This window comes from Chamaea fasciata, unplaced genomic scaffold (genome assembly GCF_029207755.1).
Source record: "Chamaea fasciata isolate MVZ Bird 193981 ecotype frontalis unplaced genomic scaffold, bChaFas1.0.hap1 SCAF_4, whole genome shotgun sequence".
NCBI classification, from domain to species: domain Eukaryota; kingdom Metazoa; phylum Chordata; class Aves; order Passeriformes; family Sylviidae; genus Chamaea; species Chamaea fasciata.
In genome coordinates this window covers 12,442,506-12,467,977 of record NW_027094089.1, presented here as the reverse complement: position 1 = coordinate 12,467,977, position 25,472 = coordinate 12,442,506, and the positions used below count along the sequence as shown (strand labels likewise).

Below are 25,472 nucleotides of genomic sequence, written 5' to 3'. Positions count from 1 at the left end.
TGGTATATTTTATGAAAAACCTTTGTTTACTTTCAGAGCCCTAGGTTTTCTGGCCTGCCTTTTTTTCTAGCAATCTGCATTTATAGAGATAACATGATCTTGGCAAAGCAAGTAGTGCAGTATCTTTGCAAAAGCTGTCTGGTATTTCAGATAGGGAACAAGGGGAGATCTCACAGGCCATTGATGTTTAAGGAAACATTAAATAAACTATCAGGCAAGTACATTTTCCTCAATTGTAAAGATAAAACATCAACATTGCTGTCATAAATTATTCAGCAGTACAAAGCATTAACATATGATTTTAAAAAAGAATGTATTCTTTGCGAAAATACTTCAGTTCTACTGAAGAGTAACAAGAAGCTGCAATATTTATATGTTATAATATCTCTATGTATAATTACAATATTTAGATATTGATATAAATATTGATTTATATGTTGACACAGTAATTGAACTCTGAAGCATTATTTGATAGGCTTGGGAATGCATTTACACAGTCTTGTCTTCACTATTTAATCAAACTTTTAAAGAAATAATTTGATTTCAAATATTTCTGTGGCAGTTGCTTGAATATCTCAGAGTGCTGCTTGAGTGTCTCAGACGGCTTAAGTTATGTTTTTTTGTCTCATATTATGTGACCAGGCCCTGACTCTCTAGGCATTTATAAATGTACCTAGTTATAGCCTTGCTGAAGCTGTATAAGATCTAAGTTGGAGAGCAGGGAGGGAAGTGTTGTGGGTTTGTGTTGGTTTTTCCTTTGGTTGGAGTTTTGTGAGGATCTTTTGGAGGATTTTTTTTGTTTGTTTGTTTGCTTGGTTTCTTGTGGGGGAGGGTGCTTTTTAAGGCAGGGTTGTAAATAATATTAGTGTCCTGGGTTCCTGTAACTGATGTGTCATTGTAAAGAACTAACTTGGTTTCCTTTAGAAAACTTTAGTCAGTTTTCCGAAGGTGAGGAGGAAGGAGAGCAATGACACCAAAATCCCCTAGAAACCCCCGCACCTTGAGGAAGGAAGTTATATAATGGTTGCTTTAGATCTGACCTTTTGATATACAATTTCTTAACTGAAGCTGAAAAAGCAGGGTAGGCTGAAGAAATTATTTCTGGAGGGTCTGGAGGAGACACTGACTTCTATTGCTCTTGGCTGTTTGGAAGAGTTTGCTGATTCACTCTGACTTAACTGTTATCCTGTTTACATGCTGACAGTTATTTCTGCAGAGCTAATTTGTTGAAGCACATGTTTTCAGATTCTGTTCAGATAGTGTAGCTGGTGTAGGAGTAGTTCCTTCGTCCAGATGTTTTCACATTTTTAATGTCTCTGTCTCAGATTTACTAGATTTGTTTTCCCCCATATTTTTCACAGAAAAAGATGTTACAGGAAGCAAGGTAATGCATGTTTTATCACTTAGCCTATTTTTGCAATTTTGTTGTCCAAGACCACTTTACCATTTGCTTTGGTCAAATGATGGAAAGTGGGACAGGCAAAAAGCCAAATAACCTATGAAACTGGAAGCAGCAGGAATGACGTCTTAGAAACATTGTGGAGAACATAGTGGATCTTTTTGTGGTTTCTCTTTTTGTAGGCAGAAGAGCCGGTTGGAGTTATGATTATTATATTCTCCATGGTACGTTACTGTGTATGGCAGAGTGTAAAAGTGTACTTTTAATCTCTTAAGGTAGATATTTAGAAGTTTGGCAAAGAGTAGTAGTTTCAGTTGTCATATTCTGGAGTTGAAACTGGAGGCACCATTTCACCTAGAATGATAGAAGGAAGAGATCTAGTGATATTATTTCATGGAATTATTTCTCATTTAAGTGACTGCAAATTTCCTTAAACAGTCTTTGAGGTTTGAATAACAAATTTTTTTCTTAAGATGTTCTGATCTTGGGCAGGAATCAGGATCATTCATTCCCCTCTTTTTTTTTTCTTTTGTCTCTTTTTTTCTTTTATGTTACTAAATGCAATCTGTGTTGAAAGAGAAAAGCTACAAAATAAACCTTGAAGGTGAAAGCATGTTTTAAACATTGTTCTGGACTCTCCTTGCCTTTAAAATGGCTCTTCCTCTTTCTATTTGCCTCCTACTTGCCTAGAGGAGACTTAGTGATGTCACTGCCCTTTCCCCCTACTACATAGTCTTCTGCTCCTGGTTCTCAGGAAAATTCTAGCTCTTTGGCCTTCTTGAGCTTTGCATGTAGTGTAAACACATAGGGCAGTTACTGTAGAGACAGTAGTTTTGCTAAGCTCTGAGGAGGGAAGTTGCCAGACTGGGGAAGTGAGATAAGAGTGCAAGAAAACGGAGATGACAGAATTCAAAAGGAAGTCAAAAAGAGTTTAACATTTTAAAATCCAGGTCTTGGAAAAAGTTTCCTGAACAAATGCAAGCAGGGAAATTTATACTAATAGCCAATGGTAACTGGAAAGACTTTTGACTGGTTTTCCACACAGAAATGTTTGCTATGCAAAGCTCTTTTTCTTCTGTGAGGAAGAGAACCTTGTAATTTCTACCAGTAAATAACCCTTCTTGATTAAACTGTTGTGTTGATATTTGCTTAGAAGATAATATTTTTTATAGACTCAGAACTCCAGGGTGCATCTATATTGGAAGAGGATAAAGAACTTTGTCAAAGGTCTGATGTCTTTCAGAAATAACAGACTACTCCAAGTGGCGAGTCTTAGCTGTTCTCTGTTCTATGTATTCCACAGTTAAGTTGCTAAAATCAGAATATACCTTGGAAATCCCTGCCTGCTACAGAAGGCTGGGAGAAGAATAACTGGTTTGAAACCTTTTCCACTGTGATACAGCTGGTGCCTGCTGTGCTACTCTTCAGGACTCACTGACTGCAGCGTGAAATGTGTATGATTTCTGATAGCTTAGCATAGCCTGCGTGGGTCTTGACAGCATCTGTAAACTGACTTCTGTTTTGCAATTGTTGATGCTATTCTTTGGCCCTGCAGTACTGTAGCAACAAGTGCTGGTTCATGTTTTCACAAATCGCTCTTCAATTATGACAGCAGGAATTGCATTTGGGACAGAATAGCTAACTTTCTTCAAAAGTGTCTTCCAGCATCACCCTCCTGACTGTCACAATCTTGCAACATATAAGAAAGTGAAGTAATTTTACAGACTACTTAGCTGTTGTTGTAATTTTTGCTTTTGTTTGCACTTCTAGTATTTATTTTAACTTACCAGTGTAGCTGTAACTATCTTATATATTCTCTAGATGTTGTTGAAGCTTGTTTTTCCCCAAGACAGTATTTTTGACAAAAATGCCTTTTAACAGAAAAGTACTTCTTTTTTTTTTTTCTCTGCTTTGGTGGTTTGTTGGAATATTTTTTCAACGTCAAAATGTTATTTTTTCAGTGAACCTTTTTTTATCATTTCCTAACTTCTTCATAATGCATTGGTAGCTTTTCCGGTGTAGAAACTTGTGCTTTGATTGTTCACTGTAGAACAGTCGTTCACTATTTTTTTGTAACCAAAACCCAACTTTTATAACCAAAAGCCAACTGCTTGCTTCTGAATGAAACCAGTAGCAAGCAGTTCTGCTTTTTACTTTGAATTAATTTCCTCCATGTACACAGGAGCACTGGCAATTCCTATTTAATGTCTTTCTGAAAGAAATCAAAGAATCAGTTCAGGAAGACCTGTGCTCTAGTAACTAACTTTTGTTCCATGATGTGAGCTATTAAACAGTACTCAGTTTTCAGTACAGGTAACAAAAAAAATCTATTATGATGTGGTAAACTTGTGAAAATACCGCTTAGTCCTAATTTTGGTGTTGTCATCTTTTGTTGTATCACTTTAAAAGAATTTGGGAGGTATGTAAGGGAATAAAGGTAAACTGGTGATATTTTTCACGTGCTTCATCCAAAAGGTCTTCCCGACCCATTTTTGTTACTTTTCCTATATCTTCTGTGAGTATAAAGATGTGATGGTAGCTCTGAATGGACTAAGGACCCTCAGATGCCATTATCTTGGCACATAATCTGTGCCAAATGGTTGGGCAACTGCTCAAATTGCTTGGCAATTTTCTGATGAAATAGACTTTTGCTGAAATTTATCACCATGGTGAAACTGAAATGTTTTGCACATAGGGACCAACTTTCTCCAAAGTTCTAATGGAACCTAAACAGAGCTATTGCTTCTGGGCAGGTCTTTGGTTTGAATACTTCCCTGGAAACTCACCTAATTGGCAGGTTACTGTGGTGTTGAGGCTTCTACCTGAGTTTGGTGTCCATTAATTTTCTGAGAGCAGCCCCAGGTAGTTTTCTTTCTGCAATAAGTACAGCAATTACTTACTAACAGAATTACTTCATTCTGTTGTGAAGAACTTAAAAATCATGATTTTAAAATTTCTAATCAGAACAGAAAGGTGATAATCCTCATATTATCCCTAAGCTTCTATCCACTTAGTCCTCTGTGTGTCATGCGAGCAGATCAGGCCAGGACCATTACTCTTTTCTGACACTAAAGGTGTTGGACTGAATTGTGGATACTGGTAGTGGTTTCCAAGTGAAAGCTGTAAGCAAATGTTATCTTTGCTTCTCTACCTTTTTTTTTTTTTTTTTTTGGCATGTTTTGTCCTTGATATGTTAATCTGTCACCTTCATTATGTATTTGCTTGCTACCACATGCATTCAAATTTTGGTGTATTAAAAATTCTTGTGTGCTATTAGTATACAGCTGATAAAACAGGATAATTGCTTTGGAGTTACTTAACTTTTTGGGCTTGTTTCTTGTAGGAGCAGTTGTTCTCTTGTGTGGCTTTAACTCATGGCAGGACATATTAGGAAAATGACTATGAAAACTGAAGATGCACCCCTTGTTTACTAATTATCTTTGAATATGCTTTAGAACAATATTTTATGGTTTTTGTGAAAGCTGTTTTTAAGGTCAGAATAAATATTATCTGACAAAAGACAACAGAGTTTTAATGCAGAGGATGGTGCATTTAAAGCACAAATTAACTTTATTTATGACCTTGGCACCTGCTATCCAAATAATGGAAAAAAGATCTCAGATTTTGCAGATTGCTTAGTATTTTTAAAAGTATTGTTGAATTTTTTGACAGAGTTATTCAGGGGAATATTTTCATATGAAAATGTACTGGAAATATATAAATCTGTTGCTGTGAATTTTTTGTGAAATTCTTGCTGATGTGGCATATTCTGACTGAACAAAGGCTTCATAACCTCTTGTTGGCCCATTAAAAAGCACTGTCATTCTGTACGAGGTGATGTTTTAAAAATACAGTACTTTATTGCTTGTCAGAATAATGTATGCATTTGGTTCCTTGAATTGAGTATACTTTTTGTTTTTAAAGCAACCCACTGAAACAAGCTTGCACACGAAAAGAAAATCAGACCAGATTTGCAAGGATACCGCATGTGGTGTATGCAGAATATGAAAACTATTGTTATCATTGTAAGATTTTAAACTTTTGATAACATAGCAAGCCATGCTAAGCACATGTTATGGGCAAGCTTAATTGTGCTCCATTTGTCTGTGTATTCAAACTGAACTGCAAAGACTATAATTAAATATTAAGTATACATATTAAGTGTAAATCAAACAAACTAGCCAAAATAATGGCAAGCAGGAAGCTGACTGTTTTTCTTAGCCTAAGTTTAGATTTAGAGGTAAAAATTTTATTTTGGTTGTCTTGGAACAAGATACATAATACCCTTTTGAACCTAGTGATGTTCTATTACTACTGACTAATGTAAGATTTCTTAGCACTTTTTATGATACTTTGCTGCGATCTTAATCTCCAGTCACAGGTAGAGTGTCACCTTCAGACAAAGCATATTAGAAAAGCCCCCACTGAGTCACGAGGTGTAGAAGGGCGCCCCTTGCCTTCTAAACTCCTTCTCAAAGAGGAGCCTGGCATGGCTGGATCCAATTTTAGTGCCAAACTAATAGTTTTAGGCCTAAGAAATTATAGGGCTGTGTTTGAACCTTTGTACAGCTTTGTCCCGCAGGATTAAGGGAGGCAAACCAGATGTATTTATATAGAAATGAATTATTTGTTATAATAAATTATTAGACATAAAGATCTTAATGAAAATTATTTACTACCCAATACAGAAGCTAAAATTAGGATACTATAGTGTGTCCTGTGTCAAAGCAGTTATATTAAAGCAATTCCATTAAACCTAGCAAAGAAACCCCTAAAAATTAAGTAGAGATTGATATTACCCATATCACCAACTGTCGGCAAATCTACTTTACTTAACCTGGAGGGGTAGAGCATCCTCACCCAAGGGAAGAATCTCCATACACACTCTCCAAGAAGTGGATATATCTTCTAATATGTTAGAAGAACCTGTTTGAAAGTGGAACTAGACTTTCAGAGTATAAAGTGATTGACTGTCAGTCATATCCAGGTGAACTGTGTCACCTTAGTGTTTTTAGATAAGGATACTTTACCATATCTGGCACATCTTCTCGTCACTGTCAGGGTGTTTAACTTTGGTGTTGATGAATCAGACTGGTTTTAGCATAATTCAACACTGAAAGCAGCATGACACCTCCTTTTAGTTCCCTATAGATAGCTTTGCAAAACAGTTGCTCAAGTTGGTTTACTCCATTCCAGGCAGAGCATTCTGCTGCACCACCTACCCACCATTACTTGGGAAGGCTTTAATTTTTAATATCCATTCAAATTCCTTGGAAGAGGGATGTGTGTATAAGCAGATGGAAAGTGTGTGCATTGCTGTCATCTTTGGCTTACTGGAAATAAACATATTGAGTTGTTGGGAGACAGCCTATGTCTTCAAGGCCTTGCTTGTCAATAGAAAATGCTATTTAATCTTTTCTTTCACTAGTAAACTGAGTAGTTGGTGACACGGACACAAAAACTAATTGTATTTATAGCAGTTCTGAAGGCTTGCTGAAATAACAAATGCTGTATTGTGTTCTTTGCAGACAGTCGCAGCTTGGAGATGATGGACTAATTTATTTTGACTGAGTTTCATTAGGCTATTAAGTTCCTTTTGGAACTGGGCTTTTAAATCCTTGCAGCTACTAGAAATGTAAGATGATGTAGACTTGAACAAATAGAAGAAAGAAGGAAATAAAGGAGCTAGGTCACTGATAAGATGGTGCACTGTGAGATTGGTACAGCAGCTCTGCTTATGAAAGAGTAGGTTGTGTCAGATGAGACTTAGTCTGAAAGTGTGTGAACTGAATAATTGTATAAGGCCTTGATGCAGATCCTGTAAATGGATATGTCAGTATGGTATGTCAGTAAATGTGTGCTGAAGAAAATGCTGACTCTCTCTTTAAAAAAGGGTGAGGGTGAAAGAGAGAAATGTCACATGAACCTGTTCAGCTTGGAGTTTTTCATCTCTGAGTTTCCATGCTTCTTGTTCACAGCTGTAAGCGGCTTTCATAAACAAGCAATCGTTTTTGTTTGTCATGTGAAGAATAGACTTTATATTAGGCTGTTCTATTGATTTTTTTGCCTGTGAAATGTAAGTTGCAGTGTTACTGATGCTATTCAAAATCTTGCAATCCTTATTCTGCTGGATTTGTGGAGAAACTGCACAGTTAGCCACAGATAAATCTTCATGCAGTTTTGCTTAAAGTCAGGAGCCTGACTGGGAGTTACAAATGCTTGGCACTTCTGAGCACAGAACCATACTTTTAAAATAGAAAATAAATTGGAATACCCACAATGCCCTTTGATCTGAAACCTGCATGAACACGTGGTTGTTCTCTGCTTTGTTTGACGGTCTGTTCTCAGATCAGCGTAGATCAGAGACAGCTGTGCCCCTAACAACCCTTCCTCTCTCCTTCTGGCTCTTCAGCACAGGTCTGGAAAGCTTGCACTGACTGTACTACTGGCCTTCAGATCAGATCCTGGCATGATCTGAAGCACTTGGAGGAGGTGCATACAAAATACACAGCTGTCCAAGAAAGGCAAAACTTTGTCTCTAAAGCTAGTATTGCAAGAGGAGAAATGCTAATCATTGCCATCAGTCTGACTTCTGTGGGGAAAGAAACTGGGTTCATTTTTGGGGAGGGAAGAAAGGAGGGAGTGTGGTATTCATGACAGACTCAGTCATCACAGCACATGACACTGAGAAAGGTGTGTTGAAGTCATCACTCCTGTTCGGGGAGATACCCATCTGAAGAGTCATCCAACAAAACTTGAAGAGTTCTCCATTTTGAATTCTGACCCCTTTGAATTTCCATTATATTTCCCCCACCTTTATTCAGTTTTAAATTAATTTTTGGTTCTCTGTCAGGCCCTTCCTCTGTTGGAAGGGTCACGAAGGGAATATATGTATTTTTTCACTGCTGCAGGAAGCTGCTGTTGTGCTTAAGTGCTTTCAATAGTTTCCTGCAACCACAGAAGTGTTGCGCAAAGAGAGCAAAGGGTGGGTGTGCCCTTGCCCTTCCTGCTACGAGACAGCTCATCTTAACTTCCCCATGAATTGAAATGAGTGCATGTTGTCAGTTTTCTAACAGAATTAATTATTAACAACAGTTGTTAATTGTTGTGGCTAAAGGGATTATTACTACATGTAGTGAACATACCATGTTTCTTTTTGTGATTACTTTCCCTTTTTAATTTCTGTTTTCTCCATGTGATGCCATCAACAGTTTTCTTAAACTGATGCTGTATTCACAGAAAAGAAAAACACGTTGTATGCAAAAACCCTGGTGATTACATTGGAAGTCAGGTATCTGGCTTCTACACCACATTCTTGTTAGAACTGAGAAGCAGTCTCAGTACCAAAAATGTGGTTTCAATTTTTTTTAAAAAATAGTATTTTAAAAAGCCTAAAATTAAAAACTTCTTGCAAAGATGACAGGAATTTGGGCAAATAAAATGGGAGGGTATCATTTAATCTGTATCTAAATGCAGATTTCATTTCTTCAATAATTATGCATTATATATTGTTCACAGCCATTAACATTTTTTAAATATTTTATTTTTAATGCAGATTCATTATGTTCCACCTCCACCTGTGTGCCTGCTTTGTCTGACTTTCTGTGGATTCTTGCAGCAAGTGGACGGCTTGTGACCTGCTTATTTAAAGGTCTTCGTCACTCCCATGTTTAGTTTAGAGATTTCTCAGGTGATAAAAAGGTAATTAACTGTTGGGGATTTATCTGCAGTGAGAGGATGATCTTATTTTTAACCCTTAAAAGTTGTACATTTGGTGTGGTATGGCTAAAGACCCTGGCTTAGGTGACTTCCCTTCAGCAGCCACATATTGCCTCAAATGATCCCTCCCACCCCAACCCACCCCCCCGCATAAGCTGGAAAACAATCTTTTGAAGGCTGTGAATGCTACATATTATTAAATTGTGAGAGTTTTGTATATCCTCCATGTTTTAGTGAAATGTCTCCCATAAGTCATGATTTTTGATCTCATTAACCAGTTTTTTGGTGGGTGACTTAAAAAGAACCATATGAATTACTGCAGCCCAGTGTGGCTGGTGAAAATAATTTTCAGATGCATTGCTGGTAGGAACATCAACAGAGAATTGTATGTAAACATGTTCTGTTGTAGATGCTTTTGATCGTTGTTAGAGCAGTGTAGGGAATGATTAATCTTATCCTTTAGAAGCCATGACATAAAATATTATCCAGATTAGGAATATAAAATAATTATATTGAATCAAATCATTTGTTCATCAGTGCCAGAATCACATCTCTTACACCTAATAGTTTTCATCTCCAAAACATCCTCCTTATATCTCAGACTTTGTTACCTATTCCTACTTATTACTTGGATAATTGGTTAGGCCATTTTTTCGTTTAGTCTTTATTATGTCAGACATCCACTCTAAGATGTGTGTGCACTTGATATAGTTTTGTTTTTTTTTTTTTGTTCAAACAAATACCTTTGTGATACTCAATAACTTATCTACAAAAGTCACATTCTGAATATATTAAATCCTTTCATACAGCTGTGAGAATTACTTACATTCTTAACAGAAACACAGAAATTCTTCTGAATTACAGTATGATATCAAATCTATATACCCCAGAAAATGATACTCATTGTGTTCTGCACACAGGTACGTTATTGTCTCCCAGTATATTTAGTCTCAAAATGCTTAACTCCATCAGAAGAATAGGTCATATTTTAAATATGCTAGATCAACAACAGTTAAATTTTTTTGCCGTGTTTAGTGTTTCTGTTGTGCTAAAATAGTGTTCTCTGAAGGGAGCAAAGCAGAGAAAACCAAGTGTGTTCAATTGGAGACTTGTCTGCTAAGAAAAAGAGGTGAAAGCAGTTTTGTTTGTTTTTCACAGCTCCAGTTGGTGGTGACCTTGTGTTTCAGGTACTTTGCATGTGAGGCTTTGCCCTTTTAACTGCTTTAGTTACATGTATAAGACAGAGGCCAAGAAAATGTGTTTTCTATTTTCAGTGAAGAAAGTGGTGTAGGAACATTTCTTGGTTTTACCTGTTTTGTCTGCACTTTGTCATAAAAGACAAACTTGAAACTTGGAAGTCATTTAATTTGAAGTCACAACACAATCTTACAAATAGTATCTCTTGAGATTTTTTTCACATTGTCACATGGAACCTTTGAAATTAGTGCAACAAATAGAACAGACTAGGGTATTCTGTTACAGTATTTACTTTGCATTTTTTACTGCATTTTACTGCTATTTCACATTCTTAGGTGTGATTAAGCAAGGTTCCCTTCTTCGTGTATTGAGTTTTGTAATACAGAAACAAAGAGGGAATGATGGGAGTTTTCTGAAAGGACAAATATGTTGTAAATAGACAGATTTTATGAAGGAGAGGCAGGCACAAGCACGTGTGTTTAGTACACTTCTGAAATTGGACATGTTTTCAGTTAGGTCTACAAATTATATTTCCATTCAGTGTTGGATAGACATAAAGCCAAATGACCAAGTTGAAAAGATCAGGTCAAGGTTTGAATAAACAGAGGGTTAATATTTTAGAGCATTTTGGGAAAACTACTGTAGTAATTAAAGACAGCCACCTGTGGAGATTAAAGCTGTAGGTTAAAGACGTGAATGTTTTATAAAAACAATTTGTAGAATACAAACATTATTTCTTGCATAATGTTGACAGAAGTAATGAGAAATCTTTTAAATATAATGTTTATATTTAAATATGTGGTGGTTATTTTCTTCTAAAAAAATAATTCCTTGTTGAGTTAAGGGGATGCTTTTTTCCTTAGTTAAAAGTGTACTTGTTAGTTATGCTACCTTTGGAGCTAAAAGCTCATATCTTCTCAGTTAAAGGTGGCTGGCTCTATAAATGAGGCATTGGGAATCTGTATTCCTTACGTAATGGCCTAAGGAATGTAGTGAATGACATTTGCATTTAGGCATTCGTATATACATATCTATGATACACTGGTTCTTTGTGTTGCTTAGTTTGTGAAGTAAAAGGATGCATTTTTCACTTGGTGATGGTGTCTTTTTTTCTCTTTCCCCCAGAATTAGCATAATGATAACACACTTTTATCGTCTTGTATGTATAATTGAATATTTTTGTCATCTTATAACTCATTAAATTAATGTTTTCCTTGTTTAAGATATTCAGCCTTTTTTCCTGCTGATGTAACTGTTGTGATTTCCATAGCACACATCATCTTTAGCCCACATTAATGAATATTCATACACTCAACCTTTCTTAAGTAATTGTAGTTAGGAACACAATTTAAATTTTAAAAAAACAAAACCCTAAACATGTTCCAAACAGCTCTTTAATGATAAAGCAACATAGTTCAATACAAAAAAAAAGCTGCTGAAAATAATGTATTAAGAATGTAACACCCATATTCCTATGCAAAACAATAAACATATTTTTAACTTTAACATTTACATTTTCAAGTAAAGTATCTTTATTAACCATTCAGTGATCTTCAAAAGCTACATGCAGACCCTTATTAGTGAATTTGGGAATGAGACCAAGCTGACTAGTGCAGATGAAGGGATTGAGGGAAGGGACACCATCCAGAGGCACCTTGACAGACTTGAGAAATGAGTCTGTGGAAAACTCATGAAGATCAACAAGGCCAAGTGCACCTGGTCTTGCAGCTGAGTTAGAGCAATCTCCAGGATCAGTACAGACTGGAGGATGAATGGATTTGAGAGTTGCCCTGTGGATGAGGACTTGGGGATCTTGGTAGGTAAAAAATGAGATGTGAACGGGCAATGTGCACTTGCACCCCAGAAAACCAATTTCGTCATATAAAAAGAAGCATTGCCAGCAGGTCAAGGGGTGTGATTCTCCTCTTCTCTTCTGCTGTGTTTTTGTGAGACTGCACTTGGGGTCCTGTGCCCAGCTCTGGGGCCCCTAGTACAGGAAAGACATGGACCAGTTGGAGTGAGTCCAGAGAAGGATCACGAAAATGATCAGAGGGCTGGAGAGCCTCTTCCATGAGGAAGGACTGAGGCATCTGGGGTTGTTCAGCTCAAAGAGAAAGAGGCATCAGAGCAACCTTATTTTGGCCCAAACCATTCTTTGGTTCTAAAAACCTGAATCTTAATAATTGTCTTGTTTAGACTTATTCTGCATTTTCACCAAACAAAATGCAGAATTCCTGGTGGTAGCTACTTGGAATCACTTCTAATAAAAGCAAGCTTTTAGACTGTGATCTAAGCTTTTGTCTTAAGTATGGATTATACCAATTAAAATTACAATTTTAAGTCACAGAGAAGCAAAGATATTCTTCGGCTGGCTTTTGGAATATACTCTCTAATCTCACCTTTTAGAACATTTACTTTCATTATCAGGTATATCTGTGGTTATTTATTACATTATTAGTCTTCTTTGATTACATTTTTCAGAGAGGACTGTTACCTTGAGAGCAGATTAAATGTTTTTTTCTGAAAGAAGCTGGTCTTGGAAGATCTCTCATTCCTAGGTGCAAGCTAAGTCTGTTAGATTCTCATCTCAGTTAGCACTTGGTTTGAAAGTATCTGCTTACAATGAAAACTCAGCTGAAAGGTGCAATTTCTGTCCTTCTCTTCATCAGTGCTAGTTTGTGACCCAACTAGTTAATTTGTCTTCCAAGTTCAAACTGGGAATAAAATGAATTGTACAGATTTCATTAAAGCAATTTTTCTAGCTTTCAGGTTTAATTAACATGTTGCAGGTGAGCACATGCTGTCTAAAATACAGTGAAAAGTGATAATCCTCTAGCTGGACTCCCAGTTATTATTTTGGTTTTTCCTGTAGTACTGTCAGTTACTTTTTCTCTAGGGCTATGTCGTAAATCAAAGTGAAACTTAGCTTTTCGTAAACCATCTAAGTTATTCTCTTGTGTTCAAATTTTAATGTTGTTTCAGTGTCAGAACAGTACTGTCACTAAATGCGAATATTACAAATACAGCCAAGTACAGTTAGTCAAAGAGTATTTCTTACATTTCTTTCAGGCAGATGCTTTGAACAGAACCAAAACAAACTATGGCTTGTCTTACAATGACAAATATGGAAAGTGCAGCAACTTCTACTGTCCACCAGAATGGTGACCTCCGTGGGAATAGCAGTGCACCCAAGCAGACAGAGCCATTGCTTCAAGTGTATCTTTATCATTCTTCTGGGAAGACAGAAGGAGATTATCTTCAATTTTCAGCTGGAGAATATGTTGCAGAAGAGATTTGTGCTGTTGCCTGTAAAGCCTGTGGTAAGTATATATCGAACAGTTTATCTAATGAAGCAGTGAAATCCAGCTTCATACAAGAAAGTTTTTGACAATCCAAAGCTCATCAAAATGGTGGCATTTAGACTGAAATGCTAATTCCTCTGTTCTTTCAGAAGTAGTTAGCACCAGACTGTAAAACTGTTCTCATTAGAATGGTTGTGAAGGTGGATTGGGTGACTGCCATATTTTTTCAAATAATTTAAGGACATAGTATCCTGTAACTGAAAGTCATCTTTCACTGAGCTGAGATACAGTTTAAATAGTTAAATCATAGCAGGAGCTGTAAATACCTTGAATTACTTCCTAATGCAGCCCTGCAAAACAGATTCTGGAACAAAACAGGTCCTGGAATTTATGCGTATTTTGTATATTATACATGCTTAATCACTTTGCAGAGGGAAACTGTTCTATTAGGTATAACATAAATGCTTGTGTGTTAATACTCTTCATAACAGTTTAGGAAATAAAGTGTGTAAATAACGTGGTATATTTTAAATAAATAAATAATACATTGATATCTAAGAATGCCTTTGAGTTGTTGCATTTACCCAGTCTAGCATACACCAGGGCTGAAATCTGCAGTAAAATAATTTTCAAGCATGCATTTTGTGCGTTCATCTTTTTTCTTTGCAGAAGTACATTGAATTTTTTAATAAATTCATTCCTATAGTCTCCATGTAAGAAAGTGACCATCTTTTTGTTCTTTTTTTTTTCTCTTTTGTAACAACTATTAATGCTTAAATCATGAGCCATTGCTTCTTACTGTTTAATTTTTTTATTTTTTTTTCTGAGAGGATTTTGTTGTTCTACAGCAGAACACATATGTCTCCATACAGTCAAATAATGTTTATGTTGGCAAGACTCATCTTTCAGCAGCAAGCTATGAGTCAGAATACTTCATTAAGAAGGGAGTGATTTGGGTAGTAAGCAAGACTACCTAATATAACAAATCTGGTAATTGTTAATGAATTTTGATCTGAACAACTGATAGATCTTTTGATAGCAGAGCTAATAACATGCAAGTATGACTGCTGTTGGTGGCAAGCAGGACTGGATCTAGGCAAACATCAGCAGAGAGAGTCTTATTATGTACCTTTCAAACAGTTCAGACAATTGAAGATTTTCTGGTCACTGCTAACTTGACGTTAGATCTGTTATGTCTGGTATGTATTGGCTATTAAAGTATTAGTCTGTCTAAGTATTATTCTTCCAGTTTGATACATGCATGCAAAAGCTTGGCCCTTTTAAAGAAAACTTTATTTAGAAACAGTTTTCTGGTTTAGAAAAAATATAAATATTTTTGTGGATTTGTGTTTTTAATAAGGAAAACTGTATTTAAAAGTGACTATCATATTTTCCTAACAGAAACGCAAATATAAATAAGGTGTCTTGAAATTAAATTTATATTGATGAGTCAGTAATGGTTCAGTTCTTGCATGTTAGCTAGTTAATTGCCAAGTAAAATATTAGGAATGTCACACCAAATTGAGGAAAAGGTATTGCTCTCAGCCTGTGGGGGAAAGTGGTATAAGAGGAACTAACTGATGATGTAAATGAAATGTATCAGAGAAATAATTCTAGAGGTTGCAGAATCATTGTGTTAGGTGTTATCTTCATTTTAATTCTCACCCATCTGAATTGCAAATATGGTGGAAGTTCCATGGTACTACCCTTGAAAAATGCTGGTCTCTCTTGGAAAACCATTAAATGGCAGAGGATTTTTAATTATAACTGAGTAAAAAGACTATTTCAAAGCATTTAATGTGACAAGTGGTGGTGGTGTTTGCAGTCAATTTAATATTTTCAAGGGAGAGACTGCCTTGCATGATGTGATGATTTGTAATACTATTTGCTTCTATGCGTCAGAGGAGATTCTGTGCTGCTAATGGGAATTCCAGGCAGATTTTTGCTAACATCCTCAAGTTCCAGAATTGACGTGACTCAGGGTTCACACAGCTCAGAATTATCATTGAGTAAAACTGTTCACTGAGGGTGTTTTTTTTGTTTTGTTTTGTTTTTTGTTTTGGCGGGGATTTTTTTTGGGAGGAGGTGGGGGGAGTGGTTTTAGTTTGGGGGGGGGAGGGTTTGGTGGTTTTGTTTGGTTTTGGGTTGAGGTTTTTTTGTGTATGTGCACATGAGTGTGTCTGTGTTTGTTTACTTGTTTTTGTGAGGTGGCGGTTTTTGTTTGTCTTCCTTTAGTTGATAGCCTTTCCTGAAAATCCACCCAGAACATGCAGCCCCCTGCTCTCCCCGGCTAGCTGGGGAATGAATTAATCAGAACTCTGGGCAAATTTCCTGTTTTTCCAGGAATAGAAACACAAGCTTTGATTGACTATTCAGAAAGCATTTTGTTGACAGGATAGTGATATTGAATGTGATGTTAAGGGTTTGGTAAGCTTTCAGTTTGTATGAATGATGAATGCAAGATACTATTTTCATGTCAGAAAAGGCAAGCAAATTTCAGTCTGGTATATGCAAGGCTATGTAAGTTTTATATAGGTTACTTCCACTTGTATGATAACTAATGTATGTATTAGACTTTTTATATAGAAGATTTGAGATTTTTAAAATTTGTTTTTAATCATTCAACTAATTGCTTTCATCTTTTTATATCTAATGACTTACATGCTTGAATTGAGAGTTTCATATGAGATAAAGTATAAACTTATGCTGTGTTCTAGTCTTTCATGTTGTTAATTGACTGTATAGTATGACAAGGCTTCTTTCTTTAGCCTTATGTAATAAATAAATAAATAAATTGTAAAGAGGTCTTGTCATTGCAAAAGTCCAGAAAATTTATTTGATAGCCCTTGCTGGAAAAGCAAAAGCAGAGAAAATTCTGATTAATTATGTCTGAGTCACTATCATCTTTCCTAATTCCTCACTGACTGAGCTGATAGCGTGGTTAATGCAATGCAAAAATCCAGGGGAGGCCTTTAAATACCTGTTGTGAATGACTCTTATGATTTTACTTGTGTTGAAAAATACATTTCTCCTAAGTTTTCACTATTATTGACATGTCTAGGCTTCAGCAGAAGACTTTTATTCCCCACATGAGTTTTTTCAATTTTCATTGTTTCTAGACAAAACATTTAAGTACTGCAGTTATCATCACTTGAAAAGGCCCTGCAGTTAATAGTGGTGCTAAGAATTGCATGAAAAGAAGTTTCTGGCCTCTTTGTTTTTGTCAGATTTTTCAAGACTCTGTTTAATAAAGGGATTTGCTCTGGTTTATAATTGTTGAGCATTAACCATTAACCAAGCAAATAAATAGTTCTTAAGGGGAAGGGATAAAAAAGTGAAACTCCTTTTCTTGAAAAATATGCATAATCTCTGTGTCGTTAAATACTACCAGTGAATGGTACAAGTTACCAACTATAAATGCTAAAATATGAGGGATGTAAGAGTGCACAGTTGACTTTTCATACAAAGGGAGACAGTGGTGGGGGGAAGGCTTAATATATGTATTTCTGATTTGTCGAAGGAGTACCACAGTCATGTCTTGGTTAAAGTTAAAATGTGGGGTTTTTTGAGATGGTGATTTTTTTGTCATGGTGATTGTGGTGTCTGTAATGTATTTGTTCAAATACAGTAGCTTAGCATTTGAATTTAAGGATATAGTTTTGAAATGTTCGGTAAGTGTACATGGGATGTTTAGTAGTTTGGGTAAATGTATTAGGGAGACTAGGTAGGTCTCACTAGCTATATAGTAAATATTCAGCATTGCCCTGAATGGTGTTTAGCATCTGGCAAGAGTCATGAAAAAGGCTAGCGATTCCCATGTACATTATGTTGTAATTGATCTGAAATTGTTTGGGATACAGACGCCACACAGCCTTAAAACTGCTAAATTCGTAACTGCTGAGTTACTGCTTTATGAACAACTGGCATGTAGTATAGTATAGTTCATCCCACTTTACACATCAAACAAGAACCATGTTTGGTTGCATGGGATAGGTTTCTTTTTGACTCCATAAAAAAATTCTCAAAACTTGGATGGATCAAATAGATCATATTGCGCCATAAATTTGCAACATTTAGAATTACAGCCAATTACAATTACTTATCCCTTCGGTTTTATTTCCGTGGGGGTATTGTTTTGTTTTGGTTCCCCTTTCATTGCCTTACATAATGCTTTCCATTTCTCTAGTTTCCTGTAAGTCTATGACTCCTTTTCAAAGAAAATCATGGGTTAAGACCTGCAACTCTGGTATGTTTGGTAGAGCTTTGGTTTAAGAAGATGTCAGATGATTGGCCTGCAGATTTCAGCAGTTTAATCTTCACAAGTACAGAATAGAAGTCTAGTTCTTGGCCCTCTTACTGGATGCCTATAGAAGCAAACCCTTTTTTGTATCAAGTTTAGTAAGCTAGTTGTTGTTTGAAACTGAAATATGTTTTATTCCAAAGGGTTATGTGGTTTTATATGTGGAGCTGATTGGTTGGTTGTTCTCATTGTCTCACATGCAGTTTAGATGTGATGAAAGAAGTGTGAGATCTATCCCTTTCAGTAATTACCTAGTTGTTGTTCAGAACAGACGGAAATAAAGGATATATATATTTTTTTATCCTGGTTTCTTGTGAGAATTTCAATTACTTCTTTCTAAGTCTTTGAGCAAGGGTGTGGGTACTTTCCCTTTCCCAGAATTCTTTTGTCTCCTAATGTCATTTTAAGTTACTTTTATTGTTGTACCTGTTTTTTTTTTTCCCTTTTTGTCTTCTTACTCCCAAGTATATTGCTTTAATGTAAAGTTTTCTTTAGATATGACCTACTGTGACTTTGACATTGTAATTTTTCATCCTACTCTCTGGCCTTTCAACCTGTGTCTTTCTGTCTTCAAAACATGTGTGTCATTACTTGCAATTCATCCTTTTCTGCTGTCAGTTTTCGGGCACGTAACCTATTTTCCAAATCTAACACTGGCATCACATGGATGCATAACACTGCAGCACAGTACAATGCTGAGTCATAGGCTATGTTTCAGCTGGGATTGTCAAAGCCAAATTAAAATTCTGGTGCTGCTGAAGATTGAATGCTTAATGATTTTTATAGTTTCTGATTAAATAGGATTGCTTGTTAGTTACCATTAGCATAATTCAAAGTTGTTGAGGGAAGAGAATATATTTTCCAGTTCTGTTTTATTTTAACAGTGTATGTTTGGGTTTGTTCTAAACTGAGCTACTAAAATGGAAATGGCCGGTGGTTTTCCTAGTCTTTATAACTTTCTTTGTGTTGCTTTACTTCTAATTTTTAATAAGTCTCAAGTCTTAAAATCAATGCTTAGTCTTAAAATCAATGCTCAAATCAAACAATCTGATTTTGGAAAGGCAGGGAAAAAATCCACTGTTGTAAGCTGTTTCTAAACTGAGAGGCTATGAAGACATTTTATTAAATGCCATACAGAGAAAATCCTGTAGTCTAACATTGAGGTATAGGAGAACAGGTGGACAGAGTCTTCAGTCAGAGAACATAAAGGAAGAATGAGAAATTTCACCAGCAAAGCAGCCTGCAGGTTATGAGATCATGATTGCAGTGTTGTTGGCAATGATAATTGATACCTGTTGCTGACAGTAGTAGAGCACTGTGGCAATCTTCTGCTTTTAACCCACAGTATTTTTTTAATATTTTGTGAAAACAGTTTCCTATTGATGTGTGCTTCTCTGTTCTTCATGTAGGTATCATGCCAGTGTATCATAACATGTTTGCACTCATGAGTGAAACAGACAGAATGTGGTATCCCCCAAATCACATCTTCCATGTAGATGAAACAACCAGACTCATCCTAATTTACCGAATAAGGTAATCTAAATATAATGTACACTTTTCATGGTAAAACAAGACCGTGTGAGTAAACAGAACCAATATGATATTTAGTTGAACTATAGTTTCTCTTAGAAGTTATGAACAGATTGCTGGCATTTTCTAAAATACAAGGAGCTAAAAGAGTCAAAAATATTGGAGTGATTTGAATCATGTACTTTATTAGTTTTCTCTATCCCACATGCTTACCAGTGTTAGATGCCAGAAGAAACAAACAATAAAAATATACTAGAAGTAAAAACAATAACTTTCTTAATAATGATACATCTCCTCTGTGCTTGCCTGTTTAAGTGGCAGTTTCTGAAATGTAGAGTAATTGTCCTGCATAGTCAGGCATGTTTCTGTGATGCAACCATTTTTCCCTAACCTTATAATTGAATGTGGTCAACTAAAACTAGAGTAATTTTTTTCCCTTTGTAAATTGCCTAATTTATTTACATTATATAATTTGGCCTGAGTGTTTTTTTTAGGAACTGTTTCAAAAGAAACTAGAAGACTCTAATAAAATTTCTCTGTATTCTGATTAGCGAGAATAACTTAGCAAAGGTTCTCATTCCTTTCAGTTCAGTTTATCACGCTGCTTAAATATTGTAGTACTTAAAAATACTAGATCTGAAGTCTTCATTGAGTAACTAGGGTTCCATAGTGGTCCTCCAGATCAGCAGCACTAGTTACATGTATATGAGAACAATAATGTCTAATGTTTTTAGCCAAAAGGTCTGGATTTTGACATTTACTTAAATTTATTTCCCACCAGATTTTACTTTCCCCACTGGTATTGCAGTGGCAGCAACAGAGCATACCGGTATGGCATTCTTCGTGGTGCAGAAAGCCCTGTCCTTGACGATCTTGTCATGTCTTATTTATTCGCACAGGTATGATTTGCTTGCTTGTTTTTAAATGCAGATTGGTAAAGGTTATTAGTATTTAGTCCCTTTCCATCTTCTCCTAGTAACTCTGTAGGCTCTTGAAAGCTTGAAGCCCTCTCAAGCTGGAAATTAAATTCTATGTCCTATTGTGTATTTGGAAAGATGAAGTTCAAAACAGTGCTTCTAAGCATGATAGCAGCTGGTATTCCTTATGAATAAGTACATCTTTTTGTGGATGAAGCAGGTCCTTCAGTCTTTAAAAAACCAAGCAAATAAAACCCCCTAAATGAACCAAACGTAAACAATCAAACACCACAACAGCTCTCCCCAACAACTGCACCCCAAATCTCTCTTCTTGATAAGTAGCAGTGCACCAGTTTTCATTTGCTTTCTTGCATTCTTTCTCAGTGGCGAGCTGATTTTTTGGATGGATGGGTACAGATGCCTGTTACTCATGAAACACAAGAAGAATGCCTTGGAATGGCTGTTCTAGATATGATGAGAGTGGCCAAAGAAAAGGACCAAACCCCAATGGCTATTTACAATTCAGTCAGGTGATTCTGTGATTTGTAACTGTTTCACATCTATCTGACGCCTAAAGCTTGTATTTTTGCACCTTAGTATCTAGGAGGACGTCTTCAGCTGTTGGCAGTTGATGTATTCTAATAGTTACATGATTTTATGTATTATGTTAACTAGAAATCAGTAGAAAATTAGTGTCATGATGGCCTTTCATTATTTGGAGACTTGAATTTGACTCTCTTAATGAAAGATAAGGCAGCCTCTTCTTATGTGAGAAAATGTGTAAGCAATAATTTTAGGTGAAACACCTTCTGGATGTCATCAGATCCAAGGCCCTGTTCTTGTCAGGGCCAAATTCAAAGTTCGGTGAAGTGACTCAGGGCATCCCCAGTCAAGTTCTGAAAATGTCCGAATGTGGATATTCCCCTGTATCTCTGTGCAGCTTTGTTCTGTGCATGACCACTGTCATTGTGAAAGATTTTCTCTGTACCTAATCGGTCTCCTCTGTGATACTGATAATCCTCTCTTGCCCTTTCACATTATTAGAAGACGGTTAGTAGAACACCATACTTGAGCCTTCTTTTCTCCAGGCTGAACAAATCAAGCTCCCATATGCCTCCTCTCTCCTGTCATGTGCTCCAGGCTCTTAATGATGTTGGGCAGATCTCTGCTAAACTTTCTTGAGTTCTGCTAAACTTTCTTGAGTTCATCGACTCACTTGAGTGTATCAATCCTATCAGTTCCTACTCCGGCTGAGTTAATTCTGTCCCTGACATAGGAACTTCAGTGACAACCAACCACAGTGTTGTATTCTACCACCTGTATTTTCAGCCAGGAAATCTGTCCTTTATCTATATGGTTGCCATGCAGTATCCTCTTCACAATTTCTACACCAAAAAAAGCAATTTTGTAACTTCTACTGCCTTACCTCAGAACTTCTCTAATGAAAGAACAGACATCTTTAAATTTGTGGATAATTCAGTGTGTAGTTTATATTGTAACTGAGTGAGGGAAAAAATGGAAAATGGAAGAAGAGAAGAGGCTGTATTTGAAAGAACATACTACAGATCTAAGAAAGGGTCTTTGTTATCCTACAGTTGAAAAAATAATGGTACATTTAGAGGGAAAGGTGTTTTCAATGTTGACATGTTTAGCACAGAACTAATTATCTTTGCTGGATTTAATGGATAAAATTAGTAGCTTTTTTGTCTGGTTATGTATTCACAGCTACAAAATGTTTTTACCTAAGTGTGTGCGAGCAAAAATCCAAGACTACCACATTTTGACACGAAAAAGAATAAGATACAGGTTCCGCAAATTTATACAACAGTTTGGCCAATGCAAAGCTACGGCCAGAAACCTGAAACTTAAGTATCTCATAAATCTGGAAACCCTTCAGCCTGCCTTCTATTCAGAGGTTTTTGAAGTAAAAGAACCTGGTGGAGGTCCTTCTGGAGAGGAAAGTTTTGCAACTGTTGTAATAACTGGAAATGGTGGAATTCAGTGTTCAAGGGGGAAACTAAAAGACTGTGAGACACTTGGAGAGCAGGTAATTTTTAAAAGTTATTTTAGCAACTGTGCAGTTTGTTGTGGGACAGGGTATTATGCTTGTTTTAGAAGTTCTGATTTACCTCAAGCAAATTTGGTAGGCAGATTTTACTTCACAATAATGATACAACTTCCTTATGTCTGAGGATCACAGGAATATATTGACTTAAACAGTGCAAGATTTTAAAATTAGATTTTATTGAAATACTAGAAAAAAGTTGTGTAATACCTCTCTGCTTTTCATATAAAAAAATGTGGAAATGTAATGACCATGCCCACAGGTGTCGATGAAATGCAGAAATTCCCCAAATTCTCTTTGACAGCAGGGATCTAAGGACTCCAAACAACAGGCAAATTCCCCTATACCTCTTTCCTGCTGCAGTTAGACACCTACCAGTGTCTCAGTTGGCAAATTTAAAATGACATCTGTGTGACTGTGGAGTCCATATAGTCTTTTTTCAGGAATTATGTGCTTAATGGTTCCAATAAATGCTAGTAATCACATACTGCTGCATTTTTATTTATCAGTATTACTTTCTGCATGTAAGATTTGCCATCACCACTGCTCATTACGTTGAGTTTACCAAAACCTGATAGAAACTCAAAGCAGTGTACATTGGGAGTTTTCCAAAGGTAAAATTAAAGGCAAAGTGGAGTATGTGTGAGTTTTTCAAAATAATTGCATTGGTTTGGTACTTTTGATTCATAAAATATAGCAGGCAAGATCTAACTACAAAAGGTTGTATTTTTACAGTGTGCTGTAATAATTTGTAAAAAAGGCTATATGCTAGCGGGTTTTTTCAATACTTAGCAAAAAGTAAATCTGATTACATGCCCATACTTTTAAAAGTCTGATGTTCTTAGAATATTTGTAGATTGACAATTATCTCATTCGTAGTTGTTATGTATCAGCCCTCTGCCTTCCCTAATTTTTCTGTAAGTGCCAGTTGCTCTGGCAGGAGCTATTATAAATGTCAGATTTTGCAATTTGCAGTTTTAGGTGTACAAAATGTATGCGTATTAAGCTGTTTGGGCTTGGCAGCCAAGCCTTTCATAAGAGTAGTGTTTGAAGGAATCATATTTTTTAATAAAGACTACCAAATTATTTTTTCATAATTGAAAATATTATTATTCTATTATTGACAGACACTGCATGTATTTTCACAGGTAAAGAAACTTTTTATAAAGTTGATTTTGAAAACTGAATGAATTAATATGGCTGCTTGTAAACATGATCATAACTCGTTTCAGTAAACATTTTTGATGAATTTTCATTTAGATACTGAACTGAAAAATAATTTTTATTTATTTTATGTAATGATATATGTGGAGTAGGTTGTGAAGAAATTTGTTTTGGAAGCTTACATTTTCAACAGCCAGATGAACAAGTAGATAGGACTGAGAGGACAACCTTTTCTTATAGTTTTTCTTCATTCCAACTACAGATTTTGCACCTTTTATCACTATGAATCAAGTCATGGCATTTTGTATTGTTAACAGGCTTTCTAAACCTGTTCAATCAGGACGCCAATAATAAGCTCACAAAAAAACCAACCAACCAACCAAAAAAACTTTAAAAACCCAAGAATCAAAGAAACCTTTTAAAAAGTAATCAAAATGTTCCACTGTTCACAAAATACTACAGAGTGAAGAAATATCTACAGTTATAAAAGCCCAGACCCGTATGTGTATATTTCTATATATGGTTCCTGGAGCTCTGTCTGTTGTTTAATTTATGCTCCTAGTTATGATTCCATAAAGAAAAAATGCTATATTTGCTTGTAATGGCATGTTTAAAGTTTTATAATCCTCTTTGTTGCTGAGTTATGAGTTCAGAGTTGTAGGAGTTCCAATGCTGCAAATAAGTGAGGCTTTTTAATTGCCATTTATGTTATTACTGAAATTATATAATATTTGTTGCAGGATTTACAAACATACTGTGATTTTCCTGATATCATTGATGTCAGCATTAAACAAGCAAGCCAAGAAGGCTCCAGCGAGAGAAGAATTGTCACCATTCACAAACAAGACAGCAAGAATCTGGTCTGTTTACTTTGGCTGCTGTTCTTTTGAATAGATACTGCTAGGACCAGACTGTATTTGCTGTACACATAGTATTGTATAATCCATGACAATGTTAATTAAGCATGAGATAAAACTAAGCACATATCAGCAGTATAAGGCATGTATCAGAGCAGTAAAGGTCTTCTGCATTCAAAACTGTGTGCTTGGAATGAAATAGAAATAGATATTCATATCTGAGGAAAACTTCTGGTACACAGATTGGTTCTTTTGTTTATTAGTCTTAAACCTGAGTCCATGGTTTCAGTACTCAAGTGTGCTGTTTCCATGGTGTCCTGATAAGCTGTCTGCTAGAGACCAACACATTGAAAAAGGCTTCAAAATGCACTGAAGAATGGTGATACAAAATAAGGATCAGGACAAAATGAATGTTATTGCTTTTACTGTGTACAATTCTTCGAAGAAGATCTTAAGAAAGTATTTTATACACAAATGTAATTTTTTTTACTTGAACTACAACCTTGCACTTGAGTCAGGCTTTCTAGCAGTGTTACTGTCTCAGAGTTGTGGGGTGAGCTGACCCTAGCTGGGCAGCAGGTACCCACCAAAGCTGCTTTAATCACTCCACTCTTCAGCTGAACAGGGGAGAGAAAATAAAATGAAAGTCTTGTGGGTCAAGATAAGGATAGATATCACTTACTTATTAACTGTCATGGACTAAACAGAATTGACTCGGGGAGATTAATCAAATTTGTTGCAGATCAATTCAGAGTAGGGTAATGAGAATAAAAAATTTTAAAAGCACTTATCCACCACCCTTCCATTCTTTGTAGGCCAACTTTATTTGTTATTCTCTATCTCCTTCCCCTCAGCAGTGCAGAGGATTGGGAATGGGAGATGTGGTCAGTTCATCACATGTTGTCTTTACCTCTCAGTCTTCCTCAACTCATCCCCTGCTCCAGCAACTGATCCCTCCCATGGTGGACTGTCGTCCATGAACTCCTCCGATGCAAATTGTTTCCACAGGCTGCAATTCTTCA

The 25,472-nt window shown here is 36.1% G+C and overlaps 1 protein-coding gene across 1 annotated transcript in view; it reads left to right on the top strand.

The window, feature by feature from the left end:
* The first annotated feature begins 9,015 nt into the window (after nt 1–9,015).
* JAK2 (Janus kinase 2) overlaps nt 9,016–25,472 on the top strand; it is a 50,101-nt gene continuing 33,644 nt past the window's right edge. Inside the window, exons 1-7 of the mRNA XM_066180855.1 lie at nt 9,016–9,100; nt 13,385–13,635; nt 19,327–19,450; nt 20,229–20,346; nt 20,749–20,894; nt 22,090–22,411; nt 24,334–24,453. Of these exons, the coding sequence (XP_066036952.1) occupies nt 13,416–13,635; nt 19,327–19,450; nt 20,229–20,346; nt 20,749–20,894; nt 22,090–22,411; nt 24,334–24,453 (1,050 nt within the window). The 5' untranslated portion in view covers nt 9,016–9,100; nt 13,385–13,415. The remainder of the gene's footprint in view (nt 9,101–13,384; nt 13,636–19,326; nt 19,451–20,228; nt 20,347–20,748; nt 20,895–22,089; nt 22,412–24,333; nt 24,454–25,472) is intronic.